Genomic DNA, 13,476 nt, shown 5'->3' on the forward strand with positions numbered 1-13,476 from the left:
AATGGGGCGGCATAAAAATGTTTTAATAAATAAATAAATAAATAAATTATGAGAACTCATAATTACATAAAGTATATAGATTTCTGTTTTAGTTTTCCCTTTCTTCTTGTATCATAAAAAACCATATGATTAATCAGATGTTGAGGTAATACAGAGAGAAATCATGGCCTTCTAATTCATAGAAGCATACAGTATAAGCTTGGGCTAAGGGTTGTAAAAAATGTACAACATAGTTAATCTATTAAACATAAAGGTAATATCACTGAATTATCATTAAATAGCTTACATCCAAATACTCCTACTTAATGTTAACTCTGGTGGAATGCATAAACCAATCTGTCCTTTGCTTAGGCCAAATGTTAATGCATTAAGAAAAAAGCTGAGGCTGCAATATTTAATTATTACTTTAAAAATGCTTGAAACAACTAAAAAGGTACCTGATTTTTTCAGTTGATTTTTTAAAAAGTATTGTTTGTAATACAAGTATTTATAAAAACTGCAGATGGTAAGGATCAAGAGGTAATTTTCATCCTATCAAATGCATAATCTAAAAAGATTGTTTTAAGATGCCTGTTACAAAACTTGTGCCTCATTTAGAAATAAAAATGATCCAGAATGTTTATCTATATGCAAGTTTATGCAAATTCAAATCAGTAATTAGATATTTAATATAACCATGATTCTCACCCAAAGCCAAATTCCACCTCTCCATAGTAGAATTATCTTTTAAGCACAATTAAGCATCACAAACTATATAGTTAGCACTGGAATACCTATAAAACTGGGCAGCTCCCTTTGAAATCCAATTAAATTTAGTTATTAGGTATTCATTCTGTATGCATTTGTGTTGTATTTCCATGTATGATTCTGTAAACCACTTTGAGAGTCTAATTCTGTATTTATTAAGGCAAGGTAAACAGTATGTAAATATATAACTAGAAAAAACAAATAATCAACTGTTTGCAATGTGAATAACTTAAGAAAATATTAAAATTGAACAACAGCTGAGTTTTGCTTTATATAAACTACACAGAGAACCATCAAAGTGGTTCACTCAGTTACAGACACCATAACCACCAAACACTAACGCCCCCCCCCGCCCCCTGTTATCTCATGACAATTATTGTTTCATTGGCACTCTCTATAGATTTCTTGCTACCCTTACTCACCAGACAATCCAGCTGAGACACAGGGCTTTTGTTTCCTGGATGACTGATATCCCAGACCTTGACACATCCTTTTCCACCTGTGTAGACATGCCTTGTAGGGTTGCTAATAGTAACTGCACATACCACTTCCCCATGGTTCAGAGTGTTAATCTGTCGAGCATGTCGTGGGATTCCTGGACCAATCAGGGCATCAGGAGGGAAAGGTACAGGCTGCATTTGACCATCAGCACTTACATGAAATGAGTATGCTCTAAGGAAAGAAGAGGGAAAATAGATTTGAATGACTCATATATTGTGCATACATAAAAGGGCAATACAGATCTAGGGATAAAAGATCCAGGGATGTTCAAGCCTGCCAAGACCCATCTCTACTCTAATTCAAAATTTGGTTTGCCTTGCACTCATTTTTAGTTTGGATGGGAAAGGTGAGCTGTTCAAATGGGAAAATGTATGCATATTGTTGTGCACCTTTGTTAAAAGTGCACACTTTTCTCATTGACTAAAGCATGAAAATATATTATCTTTTTGAAAAGTGAACATTTTGAAGTGGACAAATTGATACAAATACATACTTTTCACTCACATTCAATAGCCTGGCAATGTGCAAGCATATTTTGAAAGACAACCTTGTACTTGAGGTTGCAAATGGGGTAATTTCTGATTATCTGGAAACTGAAACAGAATTCTCATGTTTCTGTGAAGTGGTCCACACTGGCCCACTTTAATTTAGAAGTTTCATGCTGAAATATAGGTTGTGTATTTAGAAAACTACAGACAGAGGCTAGATTTTTTTTTTTTTTTTTGCTCTTGGCCTGCTGCTCCGTGCAAACACTAAGGAGTTACATTTTTTCAGCAACAACTGGAAAAAAATGGCAGGCTGATAAATGCTGGACAGACATGGCAAGAGTATGTCTCATCAGGAACAACGGGCTATATGAATGCCAGTTATGCCACCTGTGAATAACCTATCAACAACTTCATCTCAAATGCTCTGCTAGAGGAGAACACTCCAGTGCTCAAAACTATTTGCAACATGCCGGTCTGGTACTGTCACTTAACACAACTTTATTGAGGAGTCAATTGAAGCACATTATATGGAAATATATAGCTAGTAGAAGGAACTGGGCATCTAGCTGATTTGTGGAAAACTCATACAGGCTACTGAAAATAGCATATAACCTCCTAGTTCAAGCTTTGCAGCTTCATTTGCTGCACTGAAGTTGATGAGCAAACAGTAAGCTTTATTAAGATAGATACTGGCATTCTGAGCAGTATGAAACTCATTATTTTCTGTTTTCTGGAAATGCTTACAGATATTTATGACTTTGAATAGAGAAGGTCACGCTGTAAAAGGTAAATTGGCAGACTTCCACTGAACTCAATGAAATTATGGCAGGTAACATCAAGCTGAGATTCTAGCTGGTGGTCCATAGGCACTATCTTGTATTGGACCACTTCAGACAACCTAGTACCATTTGACCTCTGGTCCCCTGGTGGCTGTAAAAATCAGTGCATAATAGGAAATAATTGCAAGGACTTTGTTACATAGCACTTCTCTCCTCTATCCTCTCTCAACACTCTTAACTGTCGACAATGCAAAAGTTAGGGCTCTACTTAATGGGGCAACTCTGGAACCTCTATATGGTATCAGGCATGAGGGATGGAAGAAACGTGCATGTTTTTGAGAAATGAATCATCTTTCTCTATGTTTAATTTTAAAGAAAACACACATACAAATATGGAAAGTGACCAACTATTCACAACAGCTCAGCTTCTTTATTGGACATGCTTTGCTTCACAAAGGGAATATGGTGTGGTGAATTTACACACCAATAAATGCCCAGGATCACTGTGTAATTTTCTCTTTGCTAAAGATGAATGAAAGAAAAAACTCTGTATTAGTCATTCAGTGCTTTTGCCTGGCTCCCAGTGAGCCAAGCTTGTTAATGTGGATCACCTTTGCTGATCAGTTCCACCAAGGATGCATTTGTACATTATGACACTATATTTCTTTTCAGTATTTTCAATCAATCAGAACCTTTCTTTGTGCAGTACTGTTTATGGAATCCAGTAAGTCTGCAATTGATTGCAGGGTTTCTTTTGTGCACAAAAGAATTATTTTTAAAATGGAAAGGCAGAACCCTGAAGACATGCACACCAGAGAGCCCTTTGCAATTTGCATTCTTGTGCCAACTTGAGTTACCTTAGTCCAGCATGTCCCACTGCAGAAGTATAACCCCTTCCCCATGCCCTCTTTTATCCACAGCATTTGATACCCTTGGCGCATATTCACCTATGGGAAAAGCTGCCAAATAGGCTTTTAAGATTAAAAGAAGGATTAACCACCCTCTGCCATGCATGGAATTCAGTACTGCAGAGGAAGCAAGAGGAACAAAAGCTTAATAATATGATTGAGTTTGTACGTTTAACACTCACGGTTTTCCTCCTGGGATGCCTGTCAGATTCGGAGGGATGCCGGGGACTCGCATATGATGATGTGGATCAAAACCAACCTGAAGTTTTCCCACAAACAGAACAAAGAAAGTTCAGAGCATTAATGGAAAGTGCTAGAATCCTGCCATTCTGTCTGCTGCCAGCATGTACTCAGATGTTACCACAGAGACCCTTTCTTAAGGTTTATGAATATAAGAAAAAAACCTTCTCATCTCAATTAGGTTGCAGGTCCACAAGCTCAACTTCATGTTCTCAACAATGGCTCAGCCATTTGCCCCAGGACATTATTATTTGTTCTTTATTCCCAATAAACAATCTTTAGAGTTATATTGACTCTGACCATGGTGGCAAGATGAAACATAAAAGGCAACCAACTCCCTGATTATTTAAACTGGGGAGCAGAACCCAAGGCCTGGGCTCCCAAGCTAGACTCTGAGGATCACCAGATGACCCCCACCTCAGTTCCCCAGTCATTGAACATTTGATGGTTAACTTTTAATATACAAGTTTTCCCCCCATTTAAAGGTTGAACTGATTTTCCTAAGATCTAATTACTGGCAGCAATACCTTTATGCTAAAATATTCTTGGCATTTTGGCCCTAATCCTTTACCCATCAGCCCCCCCACCACTGAATCCAGCTCCCAAGAGTTTATCTGAAATGGGACTAGCTCTTGGTTCAAAAGAAGCTCTGTAGCCCTGATGTAAATGATTTGTGTACCCTGTTAAATTACAATTGCCCCCCCTTTGGCAATTCACAGTGGCTCATAATAAGCAATAAAACATCAGGCATACTGTAATGGCTAACAGTGGTAAAAATTAACACTAATGGGTGAATGGCACATCCTAGGTTAAAAGACTAAGAAAATGTTTCCAAAATGCTTTTCCCAAGTCTGCAAAAACCATTAAGCAACAGGTGAGACTTCATGGAAAGTGAGATTCACAAGTGAAATGAAGGACCTTCACCACTACCTGCCACTTCCGAGGATAAGATACCTGGATAGGGACCTCTGAAAAACATTTTAGTGCATGGCTGATATCAGAGAAGTATTGTAAGCTGTGTGAATCTTTTAAGGGTAAGCACCAGCACTCTGGACTATGCTCAGAAATGGAGTAAAGTTTGGTGGGGTTCCAGTGAGAAATGTACCCAAGGCCTAGTTCCAGGTAGCAGCCCCAGCAGCTGTGTTTTGAACTAATTGCAGTTTCCAGGCAGCCTTCCAACTCTGGGCCACACTCAACACTCTCCCTGTTCTGCATGTACATCTGTTCAAGTCTCTCATAGTGTAACTAACAAAAAAAAAAAAAAACCCAACATGACTGGCATTGCCTCTTTTTAAGACAGTCCATGGGTGAACACAAAAGGAAAGTGAGGAATCAATTAGCATGGAATCAACAGCACATTTTAAAGTATCAACAGCAGAAAGGGCTCAATAAACGGGGGGGGGGGGGGAATCAGAAGAATGAATGACATTTACGAGTTAACACCCCTGCCTTCCCCTCCCCCACCGGAAGAAAGGTCAGATAGTTTACTCTAATTGCAGTGCTCATTCCTGGATAATCCAAATTTGATTTCAATATTACATTACCCATGTTGAAACTATTAGAATATTCTATGAACTTTGGTATTTGTACCATAAAGTCCAAGAGCCACTCATTTCACAGATTGCATCTAGTGTACAGAGGCTATTGTACACACGGGTGGTTAGCAACTGGAGGCACAAGAGCCAAATCTGGTTCTCCAGAATCTACAAATCTGTCTTCCAGTTGCTATCCTAGACGCAAGACAGTGGCTGCAGCAATGAGACTGAAGAAGGAGAAAGCACCTGCCCTACTAGTCTTCATTCATTCATTCATTCATTCATTCATACCTCAAAGTGGTTCCTTTTCTCTCTCTCCACCCTCCCCCCCAATTAGTGATCAGGAACAAGAAGAGTTGCTACTCCATCAGGTAAGTTCCATGAAAAGGCAGAACATGGAAAGCACCTCTATACTATTCACTGAAAAAGTTCAAGAAGATCAGTCTTCTGGCAATTGGCTATATTTCTCTAGGGCAAATGAGTGGTTCAAGCTTCGTGAGCCTCTGCTTTGAATGAGAAGAAGCCCTACTACACCCACTAGCATAATTGGTGCTCAAACTGATATGAGTTAAATACACACAAAACTTACCACTGGAGACCTTCCATAAGCTGCAGCAGCTGCCGCCGCCGCTGCTGCTGCACTCATTTGGGGAGAGATATTATGGAGACCTGCATATGCAGCTCCAGGGCTGGTCAGCTCGCCATTCATTCCAGCGTGAGGTACTATTCCAAATGGGGCAGGGTAAGGACAAGGTACTGCCATGGGTGTTCTTAGGCCTGAAGCTATGAAGAGAAGATGGAGGGAGAAATAGAGAGGTCTCAAAAAGTATGCCAGAGAAAGAAATCAATCAGCAAGCTTTGAGGAAGGGGAGTGGGGCAGAAAATGTGTGCTTGAGAAAAAGGTTACTGCTCAACACTGCTCTAGCTTTTCACAATACCTTTGCAAAGAGATTTTCCGTTTTCCTTGGAAGGCTACTAAAGACCCATCTGAAATTGCTGAAATGGGACATGGTGCAGTTTTCACTGATTTATACCAATTTAGACTGAAGCAAAAGTCTTAATTTAAATGTTTAAATGTTGTCCCACTTAAAAACAAATGAAACCCCTACAGGTTTCTCCATGACCACATGCAAGAAACTCGTCCTTATATGACATATTCAGATAAGATCTTCCACTTGCAATTGGGATCAGACAGAATAGAAAAAACCTACACCTCATGCTATTTCTGCACATTTAAATAATATCATAGATAAATTATGACTGACCATTTATAAGATGTGCACGTTCAATGTGCAAAGAGCTTTACTGTCTTCATTTTTACCACTTCGCTACGAAAAAGGACATTCTATTCCTTCAAGCTGAGGCTTGTTTAAGAGCAAACCCAGGGCAGGTGTAGGATCTGAATTCAGACCTGATCCAATCCTCCTGTAGTTGTGACAGTGCAAAGCAGCACTATCCCCTTTTAGATGCAAGGCCCCCACCACCAGATCCCTCACGTGGTCTGTCAACTAACCCAAAGGGTCGACTCCGGGTGGTTTGCCAGGAACAGGCCTCAATCCGGGTGTAGAATTACTGCCAGGAGTCGGCGCATCAGTTCGGGGAGTGGGGGTACTTGATTTAGACACAGGGGTGGTGGATTTCTCATTCTGATATGGAGAAAGAAAGATTAGTTTGGTTTTTAGAACATGATGGTCAACTCATCAGTGGCTTGGCCATGTTGCATAGATTTTCTTTTAGTTTTTATCTGCCTTCAATTTGTGCAATGTGTTCAGCTACACAAATTACAGGGAACACAACCTGCAAAAGTTTATTTTAATGGGTCTACATAGATGTACTTCCCAGCAAAATACATGGGGTGCTTGCTCCATATAAATGATAATAATGCCTGTTTCTTTTGGATCATTAAGGTATTTCCAGGAAAGTCCTGACCTTATTGTAGTTGCTACTACATGCATGATTGCTTGTTCATGCACAGTACAAATAGCTTTGTAACCACTAACTCAGTCACTCTTGTGCAGAATTAAGAAGCTGAGAAACTGTGACATGCTAAGAAGATACCCAGTAATGGGATCAGAAAGGATTTCAACTCAGCTATCTCATTTCCAGTCTCTCACTTATATCCAGACAACTGTCTCACCACCCCCACATCACATTCAAACATGTGCACAGTGCAACAAAATTTCTGAAAGGGACCTGATGCACAATGGACTCCACCAGTGGTGCTCAGTCAAAGTGAGCAGAACCCCAAATTATTTAATGATAAGGATACCATGCAATGGATGCCATAAAACAACCTGGTTCAGCTTGATTTCTACAACACCATGGTGGCATCAGCAATCAATAAATATTTGTGCAGATAAATAGTGATCCCTCCATAAAATATTGATAATATATGCCATATTTATCACTTATTCAGCTTTTCTTAAACTTGTATTTATGTAAAATATGACACATTTCTAGTTTTACATATTACACTCTGCTAAATGTTCAAAGCCTTAGTACAGTAATTCCTTCAAACAACCAATAAACTAGACCAGTATTATTATATCTACATTATAGATGGAAGAGGAAAGAATGGTGGCTTGTCTAGGTCCCCCTTCCTCTTCCACTGTACTGTAACTTTTAAGCAGAACTGAATTTCCACAATCCATTTCAGGCTTCTGGTCATGTCAACTCCCTATTCAGCAGAAGGTGCTTGGGGACAAGGCTAGGGCTTCCAGACAATCAAAGTTAAGGTAACAGAGAAGGGTTAAGTAGATGACGACCCTCCATAAGTCACTTTCCTGATCAGATGCACTGAGGCACAGTGGCTTATGGTTTCCATGGCTCATGGGTATATTGCCATTTTCCCCAAGGGCTATCACCAAACTGATTTTTGGTTCTCCATACTCCCTAAACATTGGTGTGAGAAGGTCTCTGGTCCTACAAGGAAGAATGTGTGCAATTCATGGCAGTTTCATCTAGGAAAGATAATTAACCACAGTCTGTTTATCTCCCTCCCACTCCCAATCTCTCTTGCACACAGGCATACACTCTCAGTATCAATAGAGGCAGCACAATGTTGGATTTGCAAGCAGACCTTTTCTGAATTGTGACTTGTTATGCAAGTCAAGAAAGGCTCTTGTAAATGACAGATTACTTTTTAGATAGAAAATGACTGTAGTTGAACATAGCCCAGTAATACAAATAAAGGCAAGAACCAAATCCTGTCCAAGCAGGAAGCTGAATTTACTGTAAACTACCATACAAAAAAAATATTCAAAGAACCCCTGTGTGCTCTTATTTATCCACAGAATGGCAAGCTTCCTGACATGAAAAAATATATATCACAATAAAGGCACACACATCATTTTCAGACACTGCTAGCTGAATAAGCCTCTCTATCACCCCAAAAGTTCTTGGGTTTCAATGTTTTTTGTTTTGTTTTTGTTTTTAGCAGAAATCTACTGAAGGCAGCTTTATATCAAGATGTGCAACTGGGACACATCTCATTATTTTCTCTCTCTATTTAGACACCCAACAGTGCACAAAGAGATATGAGCGTGGACTCAGAGAGTACAGTCACTTACAAGGCTAAGTTCTTTGGATTTGGAGGAAGGAGTGCTGCTGGAAGATGCTATTGAGGCTGGGCTAATTGGTGCATCTTTCTTGAGTAGACGAGTCTTGTCCAAGCCATTCTCCCTTGGAGAATGAGCTGGGCTTCCTCGTGGAGATGACGGATCCTAAAAGTAGGCTGTAATTATTATCACGGTATATGACTTGATCTATATTGGCATCTTCTTCTATAGCTTATATAAATCCCCCCTCCAAAAAAAACCCTTTTCCACTCTGGGAGTAGTGTGACATTACTATAGGTATAGCATTACAGTGATGAAGCCTCCACTGCTTCTAATGAAAAGAGGCACCTGAATTCCTTTGTATTATAACAAAACAAGTTCAATCTCCTATTACTAATAACCAAATCAATGCTACCCATATATCCAGTGATATTCAAAGAAACAGGTACCCAAAACAGCATCCCACATACCTCATTGGAAACATCAACCACCAAGTTGTCGTCACTCTTTTCACCATCACTGTCCTGCATTGAAGAAGAAGAAGAAGAAGAAGAAGAAGTAGAAGAAGAAAGCTTAAGCATTCCAAAAATCTAGTCTCTCACACAAGTAACATTTTTATTTAGGCATTAGCAGAACTTCACTGGCAAACTTTCAGCAAGTTACAGCTGAAAACAGCCATGACAGAACATGTCAGTAATATACTTCTTTCATGATATGGCTATTTACAAACAGTTTTATTACTAACACTATACAAATTAGAGGCTGAAGTCAAATTAGGAGCATGGAATTGGTGAGTAATTGCAAAGGTGAGCTTTGCTTTGAAAATGCAAGCTCCAATTTGATTACTTGCAAAGAGCTGAACAGGGCTGTCAAGGACAGGACATTTTGGAGGGCCCTCCTTCACGGGGTCATATAACAACAAAAAGGTAATGCCGAGTAGGTTCCTGGTCATAACCTATTATAAGCAGAATGCCCCTTAACCTATTCCATGAGGGCCCTCTGCAACTGCTGCCTTGCCTTGCCCCTGCCCCCTCAAGGGCTCTCCCAACTCACAGTAGTAGAAGGCAGTAGCTGTAGAAGCAGCTTAGCTGCACACTGGGACTGCACATCCTAGCATCTCTTGATGGACAATAAGATTATTCACATCACAGTACACTCTTTAACAGAATCTATGCTGAAGAGCTGGAGCCATCTCCATTCTGTGTCCCTGCTCTGGCCCAGGATTAAGCTGGGAAGGCCCTGGGTGGGTGAGTGGGTGTTTGGGGGTGGGAGGAAGGCAGAGGCTGCAGAAACCAACAGAGGAAAAAGGATCATTGCACAGACTGTGCATTGCCACATGCAATACAAAGTGATAAACTGGAAAAGTATTAATTGCTTTGCTCACATAACGAGTTGCTATTTCTTTTTCTTCTGTTTTCTGTTTTTTGCTTTCAGAAGAATAATCTGTTGAGTTTCTGTGCTTCTCAGAGGCTCTGAAACTTGCTGATGGAGACACAGATGAGCTCTGAAATTAGAGGGAAGAGAGGAAAAGGTGACAGATGGCACAGTTTTACTCAAGATCTTCTTGTGAGGTCTCAAGCATTTATAACTCTGATTGTAACCTACCAGCTAATGTGCCTGTCCAAACTGAACCTCCTACTTCCTTCTGAAATAAGCAGATGCTACCTGTCTCTCTTTGTCTTGCTCCTAGAATATCAGAGCAGTCCAGGAACTGCTTGGGAATTCTGCTGCCCACCCCATCCAACAGCTGATGTGCCCATTATCCACAGTTAGCACTAGGCTGGAGGGCTCAGCTTGCAAAATGTATCAACTCTGCATGAAATGGCAGGCTGGAACATTTTTTGTGAACAAATCCACTGACTGGAAATAGCTCAAGCTACCTCCTCAGACAGTGGGCCAGAACCAGTTTCAGAAGATCTAATTTCTAAAAGGTGCCTTAGACTTTTGATGCAAGTGGAAAGGCATGGGGCTTAACTCTGGTGGCTATTTTTGTGGGTGGGTTTATCACCTTGCCAGATGACACAGCAGGCTAGGCTCTGCATGAGCAGATCTACTTCCTCCAGCTTTGGATATCAGTTCATGTTGCAAACCTGAAATGCTGGGAGGAAAACATTTCTTGCTCTTTCTGAATGCTGCAAGAAAGTTTGGACAGTACCCAAATACTGCCATGCTGCTTATGCAGTTGACACAGTGCCAGCATAAACAAACTCAGTGCAACTTGAATCGCATAGGTGGGCACAAGTGGTTGCACCAGTAACACTGTCAGTGCTGAGCTTATGATTGCTTGCACTGTGGCAACTGCCTAAGTGCTGCAGCAGCTCTTGGACTATGTTCAAGATACCTCACAACACAAAAGGGAAGAGGAGCCATAATGACATAAACCTATCTAAAATCTGATTGCGTACACATTTTTCCCAGGGTAGCAAGCATGCACCTCAATAAGATTTTGCAACATTACAAAGGATACAGGCAAATACAGGGAACTGCATAAAAGAAATACTTCATTATTATTTCTCATATTTTGGTATTATTATTATTATTATTATTATTATTATTATTATAACATTTCTATGCCGCCCCTTGCCGAAACCTCGGGGCGGCTTACAACATGATAAAATACATTGAAATATAATAGTACATAATAAATTACCATTAAATATAACAATACAAAAAATACATTGATTTACAAATACAAAATTAAAATTATCAGTATAAAATAAAAATATAGGAGGAGAAAGAGAAGGAAGAAGAAGTTGCCCAGGCCAGATCATATGTTTTAACAATTGAAATGATGTTTAAATAAAAAGGTCTTTACCTGGCGCCGAAAAACCAGTAACGACGGTGCCAGGCGTCTTTGTATGCCTACAAAGACTGGGTGGCCTTTTCTCTCATACAGAAATGCAAAATGTTCTGCTTAGCACCCTGGTGAGATGCACATTTGAAGCGAGTTACGCAAAAATCAACTGTTTACCAAATAAGGACAGATGAGTTAAGGGGGTCAACTAAACAGGACTGATGAGGGCAAGTGAAAATATGCCAATTCCTATGGGCGGAAGCCAATGTCCTATGAGTGGAAATCTGCTCATATAAAGGGATTTCTTCCCTCTTTCCTCCACCCTGCAGCTCCCTGAAAAATTTTCTTTGGACAGTTCCCCAGTTGAAAGTTGAATTTTACCTTGCCTATTTGCATGTTCATGTACAAAGTCATTGTTTTAATTTCTTCAAAGAAAGAAAAATGCCATGCCTGTACACACTGAAATATTGCATGCTGACAAAAGAACACTAAGACTGTACTATTATATCAAAGGAAAGCATAAGAGAGATGCAGGCACTGCGGTTCTGAGCAAATGCATCCTATCATTTGTTACTGTTATGACACCTGAGCTGCTTCCGAGTGGTCTGGAAGTAGCTGCACTAGGAAAATATGTTAATAGGAACCACAAGAATTGGGCCATAGAAATTAGCCACATCAGCAACATTTGAATCTGACCCAAGTTTTACAGAATAAAATCCATTCTCACATCCTGAGATAGTTCATTTTTTCAGTTGTGCTCTGATGAGATGCACAGGGGCCTGGCTTGTATGAAGGATTCATGATGTCTTGGGAAGAAGGATCAATACAAAGAAGATGTGACTGCCTTTCAATTATAAGGAGGAATATTTAGGATCAGGACAAGTTCCTTTTCCCCATGGCCCAATACCATTAAAACTAGATTTTTTAAAAAAAAAATTATGCAAATAACCTTATGTGTGTCTTAAGAGGACCCCTGCTCCATTTATATTCATTCTACAAATGGAGAGAAGGCCGATCATAATTTGAATTCAATTCACTATGACTCATCTCTCTCTTCCTTTTTTTAAAGTAATTGGCTGCAATAAAGGAGAAAACTAATTACTGAATGACAATTAGAGAGATGGCTAAAGAGTCAAGACTAAACTACTGCACTGATTTAAGTCTAAGTATTTATTTTCATAAATCTGAAACCACATGGATTCATTTTTCTCAATCTATTTAGCCTTACTGCTACAAATACCCTTTTAATCTTTGAATCTGCTGCTTAATAAAGTTATATTTTAGAGCAACCTACTAGCTTGATAAAGTAGCTAATTATAACTAGCTCTTTAAGGATGATCTGCACACTGAGGTAACATATACTGTTTAGGAGCTGATGTATTTTGGGAAAACACAGGCAAACACACATCTACAATCAGCTATTGAACTCCAAAGTTTTTGTGCTTAACATGCACTTAATGTCTAATCTGCAGATGTTTCTTAGGAAACAAGAGGTGGGGGAGTCATGAGTTTAGGTTACCAAACTGGCATTTCCTATATATAGTGTCACACAAACAAATGCTAGGTAATTTCTCCATACTGTTGAGTATAGGATCTGGAGAAAGTTTAGTATGATTAGCTGCTTACAGGGGAGATAGCCACACCATTTAGGAATGTTGGCTGCCATTTTCAGCCTAGCCCCAAAGCTGAAGCATTCTGTTTCTAGCTGCCAGTTGCATATAGGTTTAGGGTCTGGTTACCTAAGGGAATGTCTCCTTCCATATGAGCCTGCCCAGACCTTAAGATCATCTGCAGAGGTCCTTCTCCAAGAGCCCTCTTTCAAATAGGTGAGAAGGGCTAATAAGAGGAAGGGGGCCTCTTTTGCTATAGCACCCACACCCTGATAATGGAATTTGCTCCTCAGAGAGGTGCACCTGGTGCCAACACT

At 39.8% G+C, this 13,476-nt stretch overlaps 1 protein-coding gene across 12 annotated transcripts in view; it reads right to left on the reverse strand.

Moving 5' to 3' along the window:
• The window catches only part of LOC123031600 (transducin-like enhancer protein 4), a 158,121-nt gene that overhangs the window by 14,452 nt on the left and 130,193 nt on the right, over nucleotides 1–13,476 (reverse strand). For all 12 annotated transcript variants that reach the window (XM_044446781.1, XM_044446780.1, XM_044446776.1 and 9 more), the window contains 7 exons: nucleotides 10,140–10,259; nucleotides 9,226–9,279; nucleotides 8,768–8,920; nucleotides 6,712–6,844; nucleotides 5,788–5,981; nucleotides 3,606–3,682; nucleotides 1,170–1,419 (listed from right to left, as the gene is read on the reverse strand). In XM_044446781.1, coding sequence (XP_044302716.1) covers nucleotides 1,170–1,419; nucleotides 3,606–3,682; nucleotides 5,788–5,981; nucleotides 6,712–6,844; nucleotides 8,768–8,920; nucleotides 9,226–9,279; nucleotides 10,140–10,259 — 981 coding nt within the window. The remainder of the gene's footprint in view (nucleotides 1–1,169; nucleotides 1,420–3,605; nucleotides 3,683–5,787; nucleotides 5,982–6,711; nucleotides 6,845–8,767; nucleotides 8,921–9,225; nucleotides 9,280–10,139; nucleotides 10,260–13,476) is intronic.

Source organism: Varanus komodoensis, unplaced genomic scaffold, assembly GCF_004798865.1.
Source record: "Varanus komodoensis strain SLA01 unplaced genomic scaffold, ASM479886v1 scaffold5, whole genome shotgun sequence".
Lineage (NCBI taxonomy): Eukaryota > Metazoa > Chordata > Lepidosauria > Squamata > Varanidae > Varanus > Varanus komodoensis.